Source organism: Serinus canaria, chromosome 8, assembly GCF_022539315.1.
Source record: "Serinus canaria isolate serCan28SL12 chromosome 8, serCan2020, whole genome shotgun sequence".
Lineage (NCBI taxonomy): Eukaryota > Metazoa > Chordata > Aves > Passeriformes > Fringillidae > Serinus > Serinus canaria.
The window spans coordinates 24,006,092-24,021,361 of record NC_066322.1 but is presented as its reverse complement, the minus strand read 5'-3'; the positions used below and the strand labels follow the sequence as shown (position 1 = coordinate 24,021,361).

General features: G+C 41.7%; 1 protein-coding gene across 1 annotated transcript in view; it reads right to left on the bottom strand.

Annotated features, from left to right (window-relative positions):
* HMCN1 (hemicentin 1) overlaps window positions 1-15,270 on the bottom strand; it is a 165,321-nt gene that overhangs the window by 91,576 nt on the left and 58,475 nt on the right. The window contains 10 exon segments of the mRNA XM_009088425.4: window positions 95-254; window positions 1,384-1,496; window positions 2,728-2,872; window positions 4,518-4,645; window positions 6,030-6,128; window positions 6,830-7,024; window positions 7,686-7,844; window positions 8,496-8,609; window positions 9,297-9,424; window positions 9,813-9,954. Of these exon segments, the coding sequence (XP_009086673.3) occupies window positions 95-254; window positions 1,384-1,496; window positions 2,728-2,872; window positions 4,518-4,645; window positions 6,030-6,128; window positions 6,830-7,024; window positions 7,686-7,844; window positions 8,496-8,609; window positions 9,297-9,424; window positions 9,813-9,954 (1,383 nt within the window).

The following is a 15,270-nucleotide window of genomic DNA, read 5'->3' as shown; positions in this document are numbered from 1 at the left end:
AAGAGTTTCCATCCCACGTGCTCTGAGTGTGTCTTTCTCCCAATACACTGGATGGGTGGCAGGGATAATGCAGCTGAGCTGAGGTGACACCCACCATAGACAGTCAGCTGCACCTTCCTGGTGGCATAGCCAGCAGCATTGGTGGCAGTGCACACGTATTCCCCGCTCTCTTCTCCCCCTGGAGACACCACAAACAGGCTTCCATCCGACCCTGCCGAGAACCTCACGTTGCTGGGAAGGATCACCTCTCCTTTCTGTGGAAAGAAAAATAATCAAAGCCCACAGTGCCTGGATTTTCCAAAATAAAGCAAATTCCAATTATTTAATTCAATAAAAGCTGCTTTTATTTTTTCGAGGTTGAGATGGACAAAATATCTTATATTAGCTAAGAAACTTGGCCCTAAAATTCCACTTACACAAACTAATTAACTACAATTAACTTTTCACAGTCCTTGAGTATCACTTTCTAAGCAGTAATAAGAAAAATGCACAGGGATTCTTATGCAGAGAACCTACTACATTTTACAGACCCAAAGTCTTAAAAGAAAATTTAAAAAATAATAGTCAAGAATAACAATCAAGATTTCAACTGAGTTAATTATGACAATAATTTCTTATGACAAAATGAATCTTGTATACATTGCACAAACTTCTTCTTGGTCAGCTGCCTCCTCCTTGTCTGCAGTTGAGTAAGAGATAAAATAAAGAAAAAGAAATCCTCCCATGTTCTCCTCCCTACCAAACCAAGAGTTAACCATGTTCTATTCCTCCTCTGAAACAAAGCTGTTCCCAAGGTCCCAATCAGTTACATCTGTACAACTTCTGAGACCCAAAAATGCCTTCACATCTTATTACGGGAGCTGTAAAGCACCCCAAATAACTGTTACTACCAGAAATTATCATGTTCAAGGAGGGAAAAAAACCCTAAAACTGGCTTTAAGACAAATTCCCTCAAAGGCTGAGGTCCTCCTCAGGGCACATCTTGTAAAGGCCGTGATTGAAAAGTCATGGGTTAACCCCACAATGCCATCATTAAATATAGTTTTCTCAGAGAAAAAAGTCAGAGCTCCACAAAAAAAATGAACTCTCAGTCTGTGGCAGGCTGCCTAAAATCAAATTATCAACTCACAACAGGAAGAGGAACAATTTCTAAAGTGTAAAAAACCATAAAGATACAGCGATAACCTAAGCCCTGCCAAAGAATGGAACATTGAGCTGTGGCAGGACCACAGCCAAAAGCTCTGCTCTAAGAAACAAAAGCAGCTCTGAACAAACAGAGATTTCCAGGTCCCTCACAAGTGCAGTTTTGGGCCATGTTCTTTTAATATAGTTCATATGTTCAGCCCATTTTTTAGCATGAACAGCTCAAAGGTGAGGGGTTACCTTGGACCAGACAATGGATGGCTTGGGAACTCCACTTGCTTTGCAGGGCAGTGTCACTGGGATTCCTTCGATGGTGCTGAATATCTGCTGTCCATGCTGAATGACAGGCACAACTACAAACACATGCAAATATTAAAGACATGCAGAACACATTTCAACATGGAACAACTAGTATGATAAAATCCTTATATTCAATTACTACTTCCTACAGGCAAGCAGTGTTTGGGACCTTTCGGCCTCCTCTCCAACCATAACATGAACAAGGAACCACTTTCAAACTTTTCAGGACAGAATAAATCCCTGTTCACTACAGAGCCTGCCAGCCATAGGCTCATCACTGCATTATGTACATGCAGTTTTAAACTAACTGCAGGTATTTCACTGACTGAAATTACTTCAGGGCTTTGTCCCATTATCCTCTGATAACATCTTAGGCTTTGCTTCTCAAAATCAGTAAGAGGAAGACAACAAAAACCTGAATTCCCTCAGTCAGTTGAGCTGCCTTTGAATTAACAGAAAAATAAGGTAAGATTTAAGGGTACAATACCAAAACCTAGGTATTTCTAAACACATACAAAAACATTCCTTTTTGTTCTCAAGCTCTGAAACATTTAAAAAAACTAGTGTTGACATGGAAGATCTTATGAGTACTTGCTTGCACTAAAAATTTATAGTCATTCTTTATATAAAAGGCGGTTTCGGCATCTTCAGTGAAGCTCAAAATAAATCTCCCATGATTAATTTAATATGTGAGAAAATTTAACATGTGAGAAACCATGAAGTGATTGTGGCCTCACAGAGTTAACACAAATATGTTCAGCTGAAATACAGATGGGTTACCAAAATGCTAACACTTTGTCTTGCTTTCAGTGCAGTTTTTAATATGCTTTAATTAATGAGAAAAAATAAGGGGGAGGAGAATGGGGATGACACCAAAAACAACAAACAAATTATGACTTTTACCAAACTCATAATTCATTTTTTTCATTGTAATTCTCCCATGAGCTGTGCTTCCCTACACCAGTTATGAAACATTCAGACAGCACTTCTCATGGTTATCCAACAAATTACTACTTGGACCTGTTTGCTTATTAAAGCAGCACAGCGCAGCCTCAGAATGAGGATCTTTTGTGAACACCAAATAGTTTTATTTGATGTTACTTGAAAAAGAGTCTTGATCACTCAGCTCCTCCCTGCGCAATGGACCAATTCTCCCCTGAGTTACTTTACAAAGCAGCGTCATGACAGAAGAGGAAACGTGGGAAGCTGTGAGTGCAGCGAAGCAGTGAAAGCTGCTGTGCTGTCCCTCCTGCCCCGGGCTGGAAGGGCAGGCCTGTTGCTCACCGAAGACGTGGACAGTGGTGGTGCTGTTGCTGGTGCCCGCCACGCTGCTGGCCATGCAGGTGTAATCCCCCCCGTCCTGCAGCCGAACCCGCTCCAGGTGCAGGCTGCCGTCGCTGCGCACGCTCACGTAGGGATTGGGAACCAGCTGCCAAAGGAGAGATGGAACCTTTCACTGGGAAATACTCCCTGACAATGTGCACTTGGGGATGCAGTGTGGCTCTGCTTGGCTATGTCTCATTGTTAAAAACTATGTGATCCTGCAGAATTTTACTAGAGCTTTTCCTACTTTCCATCTTTCATACAAAGCTAATTTTACTTAAGAGTTTCAGTAGCACCTTGTATTTACTGCTGGAGTGAGTGTAAGAACTGCAAGAGAAACTCTGCCACAGCATATCCTGTGCTGCCACTCCCGCTTTTAATGAAGCAAACCCAAATTTAGCTCAATTACTTCACTGTATTTTTATTGGTTATTCCAGTAATTGATAAGTGCAATGACTTGTTCTTCTTCCACAAGCAGACTATTTTCCTTTACGGTTACCAAAAGCTTCTAACTTCCATATCCATCAAATAGATTGGCTCTGAAGCAAACCACTGTGCAAGAGAATTGTAACTTTCACCAAGGAGTAACCCTTGAAGAGTTATACATCCTACAGCAACATCAAACACCCTGAGCTTGGCAGCACAGCCCTCCCTCATAAAGAGTTGTTAGAAAGCAAATCTGTTCCAGTCACACTCAGAAGCAGCTGAATTCCTCTCTAAATATAACTTACTCCAACACTTTCCTTGGAGCACAGCATTTCCCAGCAGTTTACAATGACAGGAAACCAGCACTACTAGAGAGAGGAATTAGCAACTCAACAAGGAGGATCCTGCCAGTATTTCTCACAGTGCTTTACAGCCTGTGCTTTTTGCACAGCCTAAGGAAAAGCCAGTGATTCCCAGAGACACCTAAATTGAGCAGGAAACCTGAACGGGGTCAGGTAGTACCAGGCTCTACTTTGTGACAATACATTAGGCATTTTGCTATCATGTTTTAATTCCACTTGTGCAGAAAGGATTTTAGGGAGAAATTCGGAAAAAGATAAAAAGTGGCTTCATAGGGTAAAGTCAGAAATTTTAGTATTAAAGAACTGAAGTTTCATTCACACAGCCAGCCCAGGTGTGGTGTCTGCAGCAACTTTCTAGAATCTTTGAGCGGTTGGGGTGGGAAGGGACCATAAAGATCACCCATCCGTGTCCGCAGGAGGTATAAACTGGCAATGGTATGTTCCCAAGGGGGAAAGAAAACACACTCATTCATGCTCTGAGTACAGCGTCCCCAGGAAAGGAGGATATGGAACAGGGATACTGGTATTTAATTCAGCCCACCAGCAACAGGAAAAGGCAAGATGTTAAAACATGCTAAATCTACTGAAATTTTCTGGTACCTTTATTTTAAGAAACCCACTTTTGTCATTCTAGTAGGTATATTCCACTAGCATTCCTATATTCAGAGTCCAAGGTTGAAGTTCACGAGCTACAAAAATGCATAAAACTCCTTTGAAAGCAAGCAAAATAGAAGATAAAAGGAGAACTCACAAATACTTTGGTTCCAAGTTCCTTTCTAGACCTCCACAGCCCCCACTGCCATCTCCTACTCCCTCATCTGTACATCAGGGTCAGAAATTTCCTGGCACGGGCAGCAATCACAATAACTTTTGTAAATTAAACCAAGCTGTTATCATGCCTTGAGATGTCAGTTATAGCTTTCCTCTGCCAATAAATCTCACAGGAAACAAAGTAGTCCTTACCACCACATTGTTTTTAATCCACCTCCTCTCTGGAATGGGGTTCCCAGCAAGCAAAACACAAGGCAAAGTGAGCTGCTGGCCCTCAATGACATTGGCTGTGGCCGGGCTTGCTCCAATCAGAGGAGTGACTTGAACAAAAAGGAAGAACAAGAAGAAATTACTAGGAATTATTACACATTCATGTAAAATACTAAATTAAATTAGTATTAAATTGAAGACATAAAAAAAAGAGAAACAAATGTAGGGGTGGGGGTAGCACAGGAGAGACGGGAAGCTGGGGAAATATATCAGCAGTGATCCTTAGTCTAAGGAATGGAAGCAAATGGAAGATGCTGTTCAGCTGAAACTGGATCCAATCAAGGGTTTCCCTGTGAACTCATGTTCCCCTGGCACCAAGTTGATTTACCATTTTTCCTTACTTGGGCAAAATACTGAAGAACAGATGTAGAGGGTTTGGAGAGGACAAAAAGTAAGTTGTAATTTCCATTTGGCACAAAATTGTGAAGGATCAGAAGAGAGGTCAGCAGAAAACCTGCACATTCTGTGAAAAGCTAACAGCAAACACGACTGGGCACATGGCTGAGAAATTAAATTAAGTACTGGGCATTAAATAATCAAACCCTATCAAACCCTACCAGTATTACTGGCTCTTGCAGTAAGTCTGAAGCTAACAAATGGCTTCTTCAATGGCAGAGAGACTCTGTTCTTAGCCTTATGCAAATGTACACATTCAATTGCATTATTTTTTATTTTTATTGCCAGATGTCAGAGATAACAATCAAGCCTCTAACAGCATGGATATTTGCAAGAGAGTAGGGTTAGATGGGATATTGGGAAGGAACTGTTCCCTGTGAGGGTGGGCAGGCCCTAGCACAGGGTGCCCAGAGAAGCTGTGGCTGCCCCTGGATCCCTGGCAGTGTCCAAGGCCAGGCTGGATGGGACTTGGAACAACCTGGGAGAGTGGAAGGTGTCCCTGCCCATGACAGGGGGTGGCACTGGATGGGCTTTGAGGTCCCTTCCAACTCAAACCACATTGTGGGATTCTGTGGTCAAGGCCAGACATTTATTGTCTTCTTGGATCACCAAGACTCCTTCCCCACCTATCTCAACACTGACACAACCACATTCATTGCTGCCTTTTTTTGTTTGTTTGTTTTGAGATCAATTAAATGGCAGGAACCCCATCATCCATCATTACAGTGATTTTTCAGTCCTCAGTAAATTTACTTCAGAATAAGAAAAAATACACAGGATAAAGCACTCCTCTAAGGCCCAAGCTAAAAGCACAGGTGGAATTAACTCCAGTTAGTGTAGCCAGTCAAAAAAATGTTCTAACAGGAAAAATCCACTGCAATAAATTACAATATTCCATGTAAATGTTTCCTAATTCAGTTTGTATGGATGACACATAAATACAGCACACAGATAGGTCAGCATGTATGGACATAATCCCCAGGCATCCTGCCTGCTGCCCAAACACCAACAATTCCCACTCCAATGCACTGCTCTTACCCAGTCCTGTCACTGTGACCGTGGCTGGCCGGGACTGAATCCTTCCAAACTGGTTCTCAGCTTCACACACATAAGTCCCTTCATCACTGACCCACAGATCTACAAGGAGAGAAAAGAGCTGACTGCAGTATCTGAAATAATACTGCCCCTCCCTCTCCACATGGACACCGTGTCCTTGTCTCTCCCAGCTTCAAACACTCAGTTTGAAACAGAGCACTCCTTTCCATCAGTCACCAAGTACAGAAGCAATGAAAATATGGAAAGGAATTAAGAGCTAATTAAGAAAACAGAATAATATTGCTTAACATAAGAGTGACTGAAATGCTGCAAAATAATCAAAATCACAAAGCCACTTGCAAAGTTTTTGATTATTACCCAAATTAGGACAGATCTAAAACACTGAGTTTGGAACCAATTCTCTACACAAAAATAAAACCAAAAAACAAAAAACCAACCAAAAAACCCCACAAAACCACACAAAAAAAAAAAAAGTCAAAAAAAAAACCCTACCAAGACAAAAGAAAACCCACCAAAAATGAAAATTTGTGGCTCCTCAGGATCAGAGACCATAGCCCATGTGTATTTCAACAAAGATTAACAACAATTTGCATGAAGAGTGAAGCCAATGACCAAACACAACTCATAGCAAAAGGAACTGCATGTCAACAGCACTGATGCCACGATCACAAACGTAATCTGTGATAAAAATTCAGTCTGTTTACATAGTTAACTTGATGGAGTCACTTGCAAATGTCTTAGTTCCTCATGGAGTCTGTTCTTTTAACATTGAGTCCACCTACTCTGGATGGCCAGCGCGCCTGTCCTGAGCTGGCTGCTGGAGCTGAGTGCAAAGGGCCGGGAGAAGAGGGGAGCCCCATCCAGCCTCCTCCACGAGACCCTGGGCTCAGGGTAGCCCTGCACGTAGCACGGCAGCGTCACATTGGAGCCCAGATCTGCGGATTCATCACCCGGCTCCTGCGTGAAAACGGGGGGAGCTGGGGAGAAAGCACACAGAAAGTGAGCACTGTAACACAGCAATCCCATTCTCTAACATCACTTATGACCTCAATTTATGTCCCACTGTGCATAGGTTTTCTTCTAACATTCCCAACTCTAGAAACACTTTAAATATCGGCATCGCTAAATTCCTGTCTTCTTGTCTTCTGCAAGCAGTGCCATGCGTTCAGAAAGCAGATGTGCCTGACAGGAACATTTAACAGAATGAATGCGTCAGGTCACAGGCAGATGGAAAGAATTAGGAAAGGAGGAGAGGAAGGGCTAAATTACAATAACCTCACATAGTAACTCAAGTTTCTGTAATTAATTCTCTGCTTGAGAATTTTGTTTGGTTGAGGTTTTAACAGCTTCCTCATCCTGTGCCTCTCTTCCTCCCTATAACTTTCATACTTTGCAAAAGAAGTAAGACTGGGCTGGAAACAGATGGGCTTTAAGGTCCCTTCCAACCCAAACCATTCAGTGATTCCAAGCTGGAGTCCAAATGGGACAAGGAAACTGCTTAACCAACACCACCAAAAGGTGTTCCCAGCACACACACACAGATCTGTTAGAAAGGTTCAGGGAGCCAAGACACCACTCCATGACCAGTACAGCAACTCAGAAATCTGAGCATGCCCCATGCAGGTTTTAACTACTTACAGCCAACATCCAGAGTTATCTGGCCAACAGCTCTCCCTGCCTCATTGGTGGCCACACAGGTGTAGTCACCAGCATCCAGGTCTTGTGTTTCCTGGATCTTCAGAAGACCCCGGTGAATATCAATAAAGAGAAATGCTGATGCCCTCAACTCTAAGTCACCTAAGACCAGATAGAAAAAAGACAATATAACTGTTTATATCAAATATATACCTATACTTATCAAAATTATCCCCACAAAACAGTGTCCAAGTTTGAGTTAGTTCACAACACAGCTGTATGAACTCAGCAGATGAGTACTCTGACTCCCACTCAACTGAGAGGAAAAGTTCATTAATACATTAAATACATCTTTTTTTATTTATTGGCTCCACAAGGCAAAGACAAACCCAAGTATCTCTGGGCAGAGATCAGCATTAGGACAGTGTGTCAGGCTGTATTTCTCCTTTCGTAATTGGAGATTACATGAAAACAGACCACTGAAGGCTACAGAAAAATGTTTTGTGATTTTTGTAGTGTAAAGCTGAACATTTTCTGAAAGAATGAACCTTATGTAAGCAGGCAGGAGGCGCAGCTTTGTTTTACCATTTTTACTACTTGTGCTACAGTGTGCTAATTAACCATATTCAAATAGAAGCAGGACTTTATGCCCTAGAGGTCAATGCAATTTCTTCTAGATTTAGAGAAGATTTCACAGGTCTGTCACTGGTTGAATACAACATAATGCTTTTGAGAGAAATGAAGTAACTTCCTGATCATTATTCAAAATATTGCTGCTAAATAAATGACTCAATCACCAAGCAATGAGCACACCTTTAAACCATTTCACTTGAGGGGGTGGGATTCCAGTTGTTTTACACTCCATAACAGTCGTGTCTCCAAGACCAACCAGAATTTCACTCTGAACTACAGTCACTGTTGGGCCCTCTAAAAAGAAACAAGACAGAAAAAAATGAGCTCTTCACCCAAAGTACAGGTAACTTTTAAGATATAAACCATGAAAGACTCCAGTTTTCTCTTTTTATATGGAAGAATGTTTGCATTAAAAGTCAAACAGACCTTAAAGTGGAAGATAAACACTGGGAAACAAGGGAAAGTAAAGTCTGGTCCAGAGCACTGAATCATATGCAAAATGTACACGAAATACAAAGACAAAATCAGAAAAGTTTCACCAAGCAGAAAGTACAAGCATGAAATCATTCTCCTCCTCCAGCCAGATGTTGGTCATTAAACAGTTTAATACTCTGCTATCAATATTTTAACACAGTATTTTGATAGAAAAACACAATTTCTTTTCAAAAGCACTCACTCAGTTTTCCCAGTCTATCCCATAGTAAGACCCTATTTTAGGGGTTTTTTTAACCTACAAAGGTTTTTAACCTAAAAAGCTTTCTTTTTAGAAAGAGCATCAAGCTCCAAATACCACCTAACAATACTACTCAGGTTTGAACCAAAAACAAAAGCGACATTTGTGAGCTGTTCAACATATCTTCTGAGGTTTTGGGAATTTAGACCAGTATGTTCTGCAGGGTTCTACTCATTTTAACAGCTCCTCCTCCCTGATGATGAATTAGTTTATTTTTTAAATTTTAATACATAGTTTTTGTTACTTACCAATGTACGTGAGGATGGATGTCTGTTTCTCTGTCCCAGCTGAGTTACTTGCCAAACAACCATAAATTCCTGCATCTCTGGCAATTGCCTTTCTTATGATTAAGGTGCCTTCTGGGGTCATTCTGTACCTGGGAACACACAAGGGACCAAGCAAAATTATTAGAAAGAACAATGGTTATATCCACACTCCAAGCAGCCACAGCACCATGAGTAGATGGTTTATAAAGAGGTGTTTCTGGGTTTTTTTTCCTCATGATAAACACTCTATTATATCTAGCACTAAATTTTGTGGAAAGTACATAAATTAATCTTGTAAAAAAAACCTGGAGAAGAGAACTAAAGTGTTTCTCTGCTAGAGATGAGGTAATTGCAATTAAAGAGTTATCGAAGGAAAGACTGAGGTACTATTTCCAAAACTCACAGACTCCCGTTGAAGTAGTAGAATATTTTGGCACTATTCAAGCCTTGTTTCTCACATAAGAGCGTAAAATAAATGAAGACAACTTCAAGTCCCACCTGCTGGAGCCAATGATAAACATATCGTTGAGCGTCCACACAACTGTTGGCTTTGGGTAACCCGTGGCAGAACACCTGATGGACACTTCAGAACCTTCTGTAAAAGTCTGGTTCTTCGGGGAAATTACAAGCCTTGGAGGTTCTACCAAAATAAAATAAAACCAGCATTTAAAAATGTCTTGTTAGAAAGCACAGGTTATGATAATAACTTGATTCCCACTTTCAAATAGCTACGTGGTAAGAAAGCAACCACTTGTTTCCACTGGCACAGTCAAAGTCTCAGACTAAACCACCTTTATAAGAGGCATTAGGTCAGAATTCAGGTACTGGTCTTCTTGAGATGGGGTTTAAAAAAGCAGCAAGAGAGTCAATTTTGACAAACACCAGACAGTGAGCAACTTGGAAGGTGTCCCTGCCCATAGCAGGGGTCAGAACAAAATGAGCATTAAGGTCCCTTCCAACACACACCGTTCTTTGATTCTGTGAAATTTATTCAGACTACTCGACACTAAAGCCCACAAACCTTCAGGTGGGTCAATTGTCAGAATGCAACCTGCAGGATAAGAATCAAAGTCACAATATATGTGCAGACATAAAAGTGGAAGAAAAGTGAATCCGCAGTGTTAACAATTGTAAAGGATGTTATGGATTTCAGGGGTGTTTTCACTAGAAAATCAATTGGTGAATTCAATAGAATTCATTCATTTTTAACCCAGACAGGTTGTGGACTCCCCACCCCTGGAAGTGCCCAAGACCAGCTTAGGGATTAGAGCAACCTGGAGTAGTGGAAAGTGTCCCTGCCCATGGCAGAGGGTGACACTGAATGGGCTCCAACACAAACCATTCTGTGATTCCATAATCCTTCGGCAGATTTCCTCAGTAAAAAATGACCACCAAAGCAGTTCACTTGGGCAACAGACACTTTCTATGATATGCATGACTTTGTCTTACAATGCAAGAAGTTCCAGTGGGAATTACTCCACCCCACTGGCCCAGGGGACACTTGACATGTTTCAGTGGCTGCTAAGGAGGAGTGTGTGCAAGAACCAGCACACAGCACGAGTGGGCAGGAAGGGGCCAGAAATGGCTCCATGTTACAGAACTATCCCCAAGTGATTCATGACGTGCACAGCTGGCTCAGCTATTTTTATTTGGTTTGAAATGCTGCCAAGAGACACTGGGGGTATTCTGCATGCTCTGGTCACAGGAAGGTCTCCTCTCCTGTTGAGATTAGGAAACTGGCTCTGATGGCAATTACACATCAAGCTTTGGCAACATACTACAGTCCATGCCAGTATTTTCACGTGGTATTGACAGGTAAGCAGAAGATGAACGAAATTTTAACCTGTATTATATTGTAATAGAAGTATTAGAAAAAAGTCAATATACACAGCTGTAATAATCAAGATATTGTCTAAAATCTTGATTATTACAGTGAGGTCCCATTTGCCACCATTTAACCATCTTGTCTTCTTGCCCAAATGCCAGGGACTAGGCAAGCACACAGAGGGGCTTTCTTGTATGTGAGGTCCATTTAATTTCCTTTGCTTTGTTCTCTGTATCTCAGAGGTGAAGATTTGTAGATGAAAGGAGAAGCAGAAGCTCATTACAGTGCCCACCTCATTCAAGGCTGCACAATGAAACCTTTTAAACAACACAGATCATGTGTAAAGCTTATCAAGAGACCCCTACCTACAGAGCTGCCTCCAGCTCTGGGCCTCCAACATCAGAAGGACATGGAGCTGATGGAGCAAGTGCAGAGAAGGCCTTGGAGATGGTCCCACAGTTGGAGCCCTCTGCTCTGAAGCCAGCCTGGCAGAGCTAGGGGTGTTCACCTGGAGAAGGCAAGCCTCCAGGGAGACTTCGAGCCCCCTGCAGTACCTAAAGAGGCTCCAGAAGAGCTGGAGAGGGACTTGGGACAAGGACCTGGAGGGACAGGGAAAAGGGGGAATGGCTTCCCGTTGCCAGAGAGCAGGGTCAGATGGGATACTGGGAATGAATTGTGCCCTGTGAGGGTGGGGAGGCCCATTTTCACAGTGTTTAAAAGATCTCAGAGCAGTATAACCACTTCCTCTCTGCCCATTATAACAGTGTGCATCCACAGACCTAAGTGAGCAATATTCATACCATCAGTCAGAGATCTGAAAGACCAGGATATTTATTTCTGTATTGTATCTTTTCAGAAAGAAGATCTGAAAAACTTCAGAGTTATGCCAAAAAGGTAATTCTTTTATCCATCTGGGCAGTCTCTTCCCTGGAATTCTTCCAGATATTAGCATTTTCATTCTGCAAGTCCCAGTGTGTTCATCCAGACCTGGTTTCTGCGCCTGCCTGGGATATATGTGAGTATCAGTGTTGCTTTGTTGAGCCAAGTCACACTTGACTCCTGGGCTATTTCTTTTCTTTTCAGCTGTATTCAAGTTCTGGGCACTGGGAAGTGCCCCTAGCAGTCCCCCAGCTGAATGCCCCCCAGGCAGCAGAGGGACCTACTTTCCCGCACTGCATATCTCAGGCAGCTGTTCAGAGAGCAGGACAGCACTCCTGTCACCCCTTGGCTTGGCCAAATAGCACTTGCACACCTCTTACTACAGCAATGACAATTCTTCATTGCCCAAAGGCAAACAGACATTTGATTTTTCATGTGGGCAGGTGGAACACATAATAAATCTGCTTATTTCCTGTAGGTGTGGCTGAACGCTGCATTGTTTAACAGTGCTCCCTGCAAGCAGGTGCTGAAAGTACCTTTCAGTGGTGGGGATACCAGACAGGCAATAGAATATTTGAAAAAATAAGGTGAAGAAAACCCACCATGGTGTGGACAGAACAGTAACTATTGCATGTCTGATTTTATTCCATCTATACATTCAGATAAAAAGATGCAAAAAAGATGCACCTGAGCAGAACGCTGCTTTCCCTGCTTGTTAACCCAGTGCTGGAATTCATCACATGCCCAGATTACTAACCCAGAACATCTCTACTAATACCAACCTAAACACAAGCCAAAGTCTCTCCCCATTACACATCCGTGCTGTAGAGGGAAAAGAAAATTGCAATAATCATCCTTGTCTGCTCTTACACCAGAACACATGAAAAACCAAGATTACCATAAAATCACATTTAGCATCATCCAAACTTCTGGGGATTAATGGTGTAGTTGAAATTCTTCAAGGGGAAGGAAACAAAAAAGCTACCCCAAATCAATCTCTTCACCATGCACACTATTTCGATTTTAAAAAAGCATCCAAATTCCTACATTTCCACCCCAAAATCAATACTGATGAGATACACTTATGAAAAACACCACAAACAAAACATCAAGCTTCCACCATATGTTATATTAATTGAGCCTAAAAAATATGCAAATAGCAATCTCTTTTTTCACCTGTCAGGCTGTAACAAAACCAGAAAGAAAAGGAATTTCAGTCATCAGTGAGAAACACATTGAAAAATACACAGGATCACCAATATTTCACACTCCTGGCCAATCTCCAGCCTCATACAGCTACAACATAGTCCTCTAGGACTATGAAAAAGGAATCCCCTCATAAATTCATTTATGTTTCCATACAAGACCAATCTGATGGGAGGACTTGAGCAACTCATACTACATAGCCACTCTTGCACAATTCTGAATTTGAGGACATACTTTTTAGTACTAGCACTCAATGGGCTTTATCAAACTGCACTCCAGGACCCTCCAGAGAGCTCTGGGCAGTACCCCCAGACTACAGAGAGGCCCAAGTTTCACACAGGGCTGTCTCTACCTGTGTCCTGGTCGTGGGGAGCAGTGAGAGGCTGGGGACAGCATGCTCTCCTGAGCACAGAGCACACAACTGGGGCACAAAGTCAGCCCCACGAAGGCTCCAGGCTGTATTTGCACAGATGCTGGCACAGGAGTCACATCAATGCTCCATTTCAGAAACAGCATCAAACCCAACACTTTCAAAACAAGGGTTTACTACAATCTCCTTCAGCAGGAAAAGCAGATGCTGGGTTATTTTTAGAGCCACCAGCATTTGTTCTCTGCCTTGACTCACCCCCAGAGAGAAAATAGGGATGAAAGCAGTGTTTATTCTCTTATGATCTGAAATTCAGAGATCTACATGGAGCTGGTCCAAAAATAATAAAGGGCTTCAGGATGAATTTAATTTGACATTCTGAATTACTTACAACTACACAAAGCATGGACCCATCTCCATCAATTAACAAGACTTCAAATTTCCCTCTTTGGCATGCTAATATTGACAAGCCCATAAAGCTATAGCTCTTACATCTGGCTACCCTTTACTCTTTACTGCCAAATAAAAACTGTTTTTTGAAAACTACTCCAGGCCCTAACAAGCACTGCAAGCTGTACATGACAATCATACACTGAGTACCCCCAGAAATCTGATGGAAATAATTTTTTCCAGGCAACTTAAAATGATCACAAGTAGCAGTACTTGCAAACCCTTCAGATACCATTCAGCTTCTGCATTGCAGCCATTGGGAAAAGCTGGCAGTAGATTACTTTTTCCAAACAAAAGAGGCAGGCACTACTGCAGAAAGCTGAATTTAGCTGCAGCTTAGTGTTTCCTATGTATTTATTCAATTCTAAGCATCCTTTACAAAAAATAAAGAAAGCTCAACTCCGACTCTCAGCTAAGGCTTGTCTGAGCTGCCCAAACTCAAACATGTTTGAAAGCTGTTAGTACTACCAGGACTAGCCAAAATATAGTCCCCAACCATTTGATACAATCATTCCACATATATAAAGGATCTGAAACTTAATATTCTGTTGTGGCAGAAATAAAACTGTTAGATTTACTAGAAAAAAACACCAGAAGCAATTTGGTTGGTGCATTAAAGCTCCCAGCTGAGCTACAGATATTAGGAAGGAAAACCTAAATCCCAGGAAGAGATGAACGAGGGAGAGGTACTTCTCTTGATGCCTTTGACATGCTTGAATGAGTGACTTGATGGAAAAATTCCTTACAATTCAAAACTAGGTTTTCCAAATGCATGGGGGTTGAGGTTTTTTCATTACTTTTTTCCTTTCAGCTTTGTTGAAAATTTAGGTTAGAGAAATCTAAGTTAGTTAGAAATTAAGTTTTAACTCTGCTGCAGCAATCTAAGGGTAATTCAAATAAATATTGAAAAACCACACTTCATTCTGCTGTATTTTGTACTAGGCCCTACACAAGTGGTTCCACACCTACTTGCTCTACCTTGGTAACCCATATAGGAAAAACAACATCCCTTTAATAACTTTTACAACTCCACCTTCAACCTCTGTTTTGGAGCACCTCAGGTCAAGCTATTCCATTCAAAATTTATTTTTTCCATAATTCTAAGTTTTCCATTAGCTAACAAATTACTACAATTAGAGCAGAAAAGTTAATTAATGATGGTACCCCCTCTGCACAGAACATGGCCCAGCAGCATTGCAAGCAGAAATCTGTTGGAACTACTACAAGTG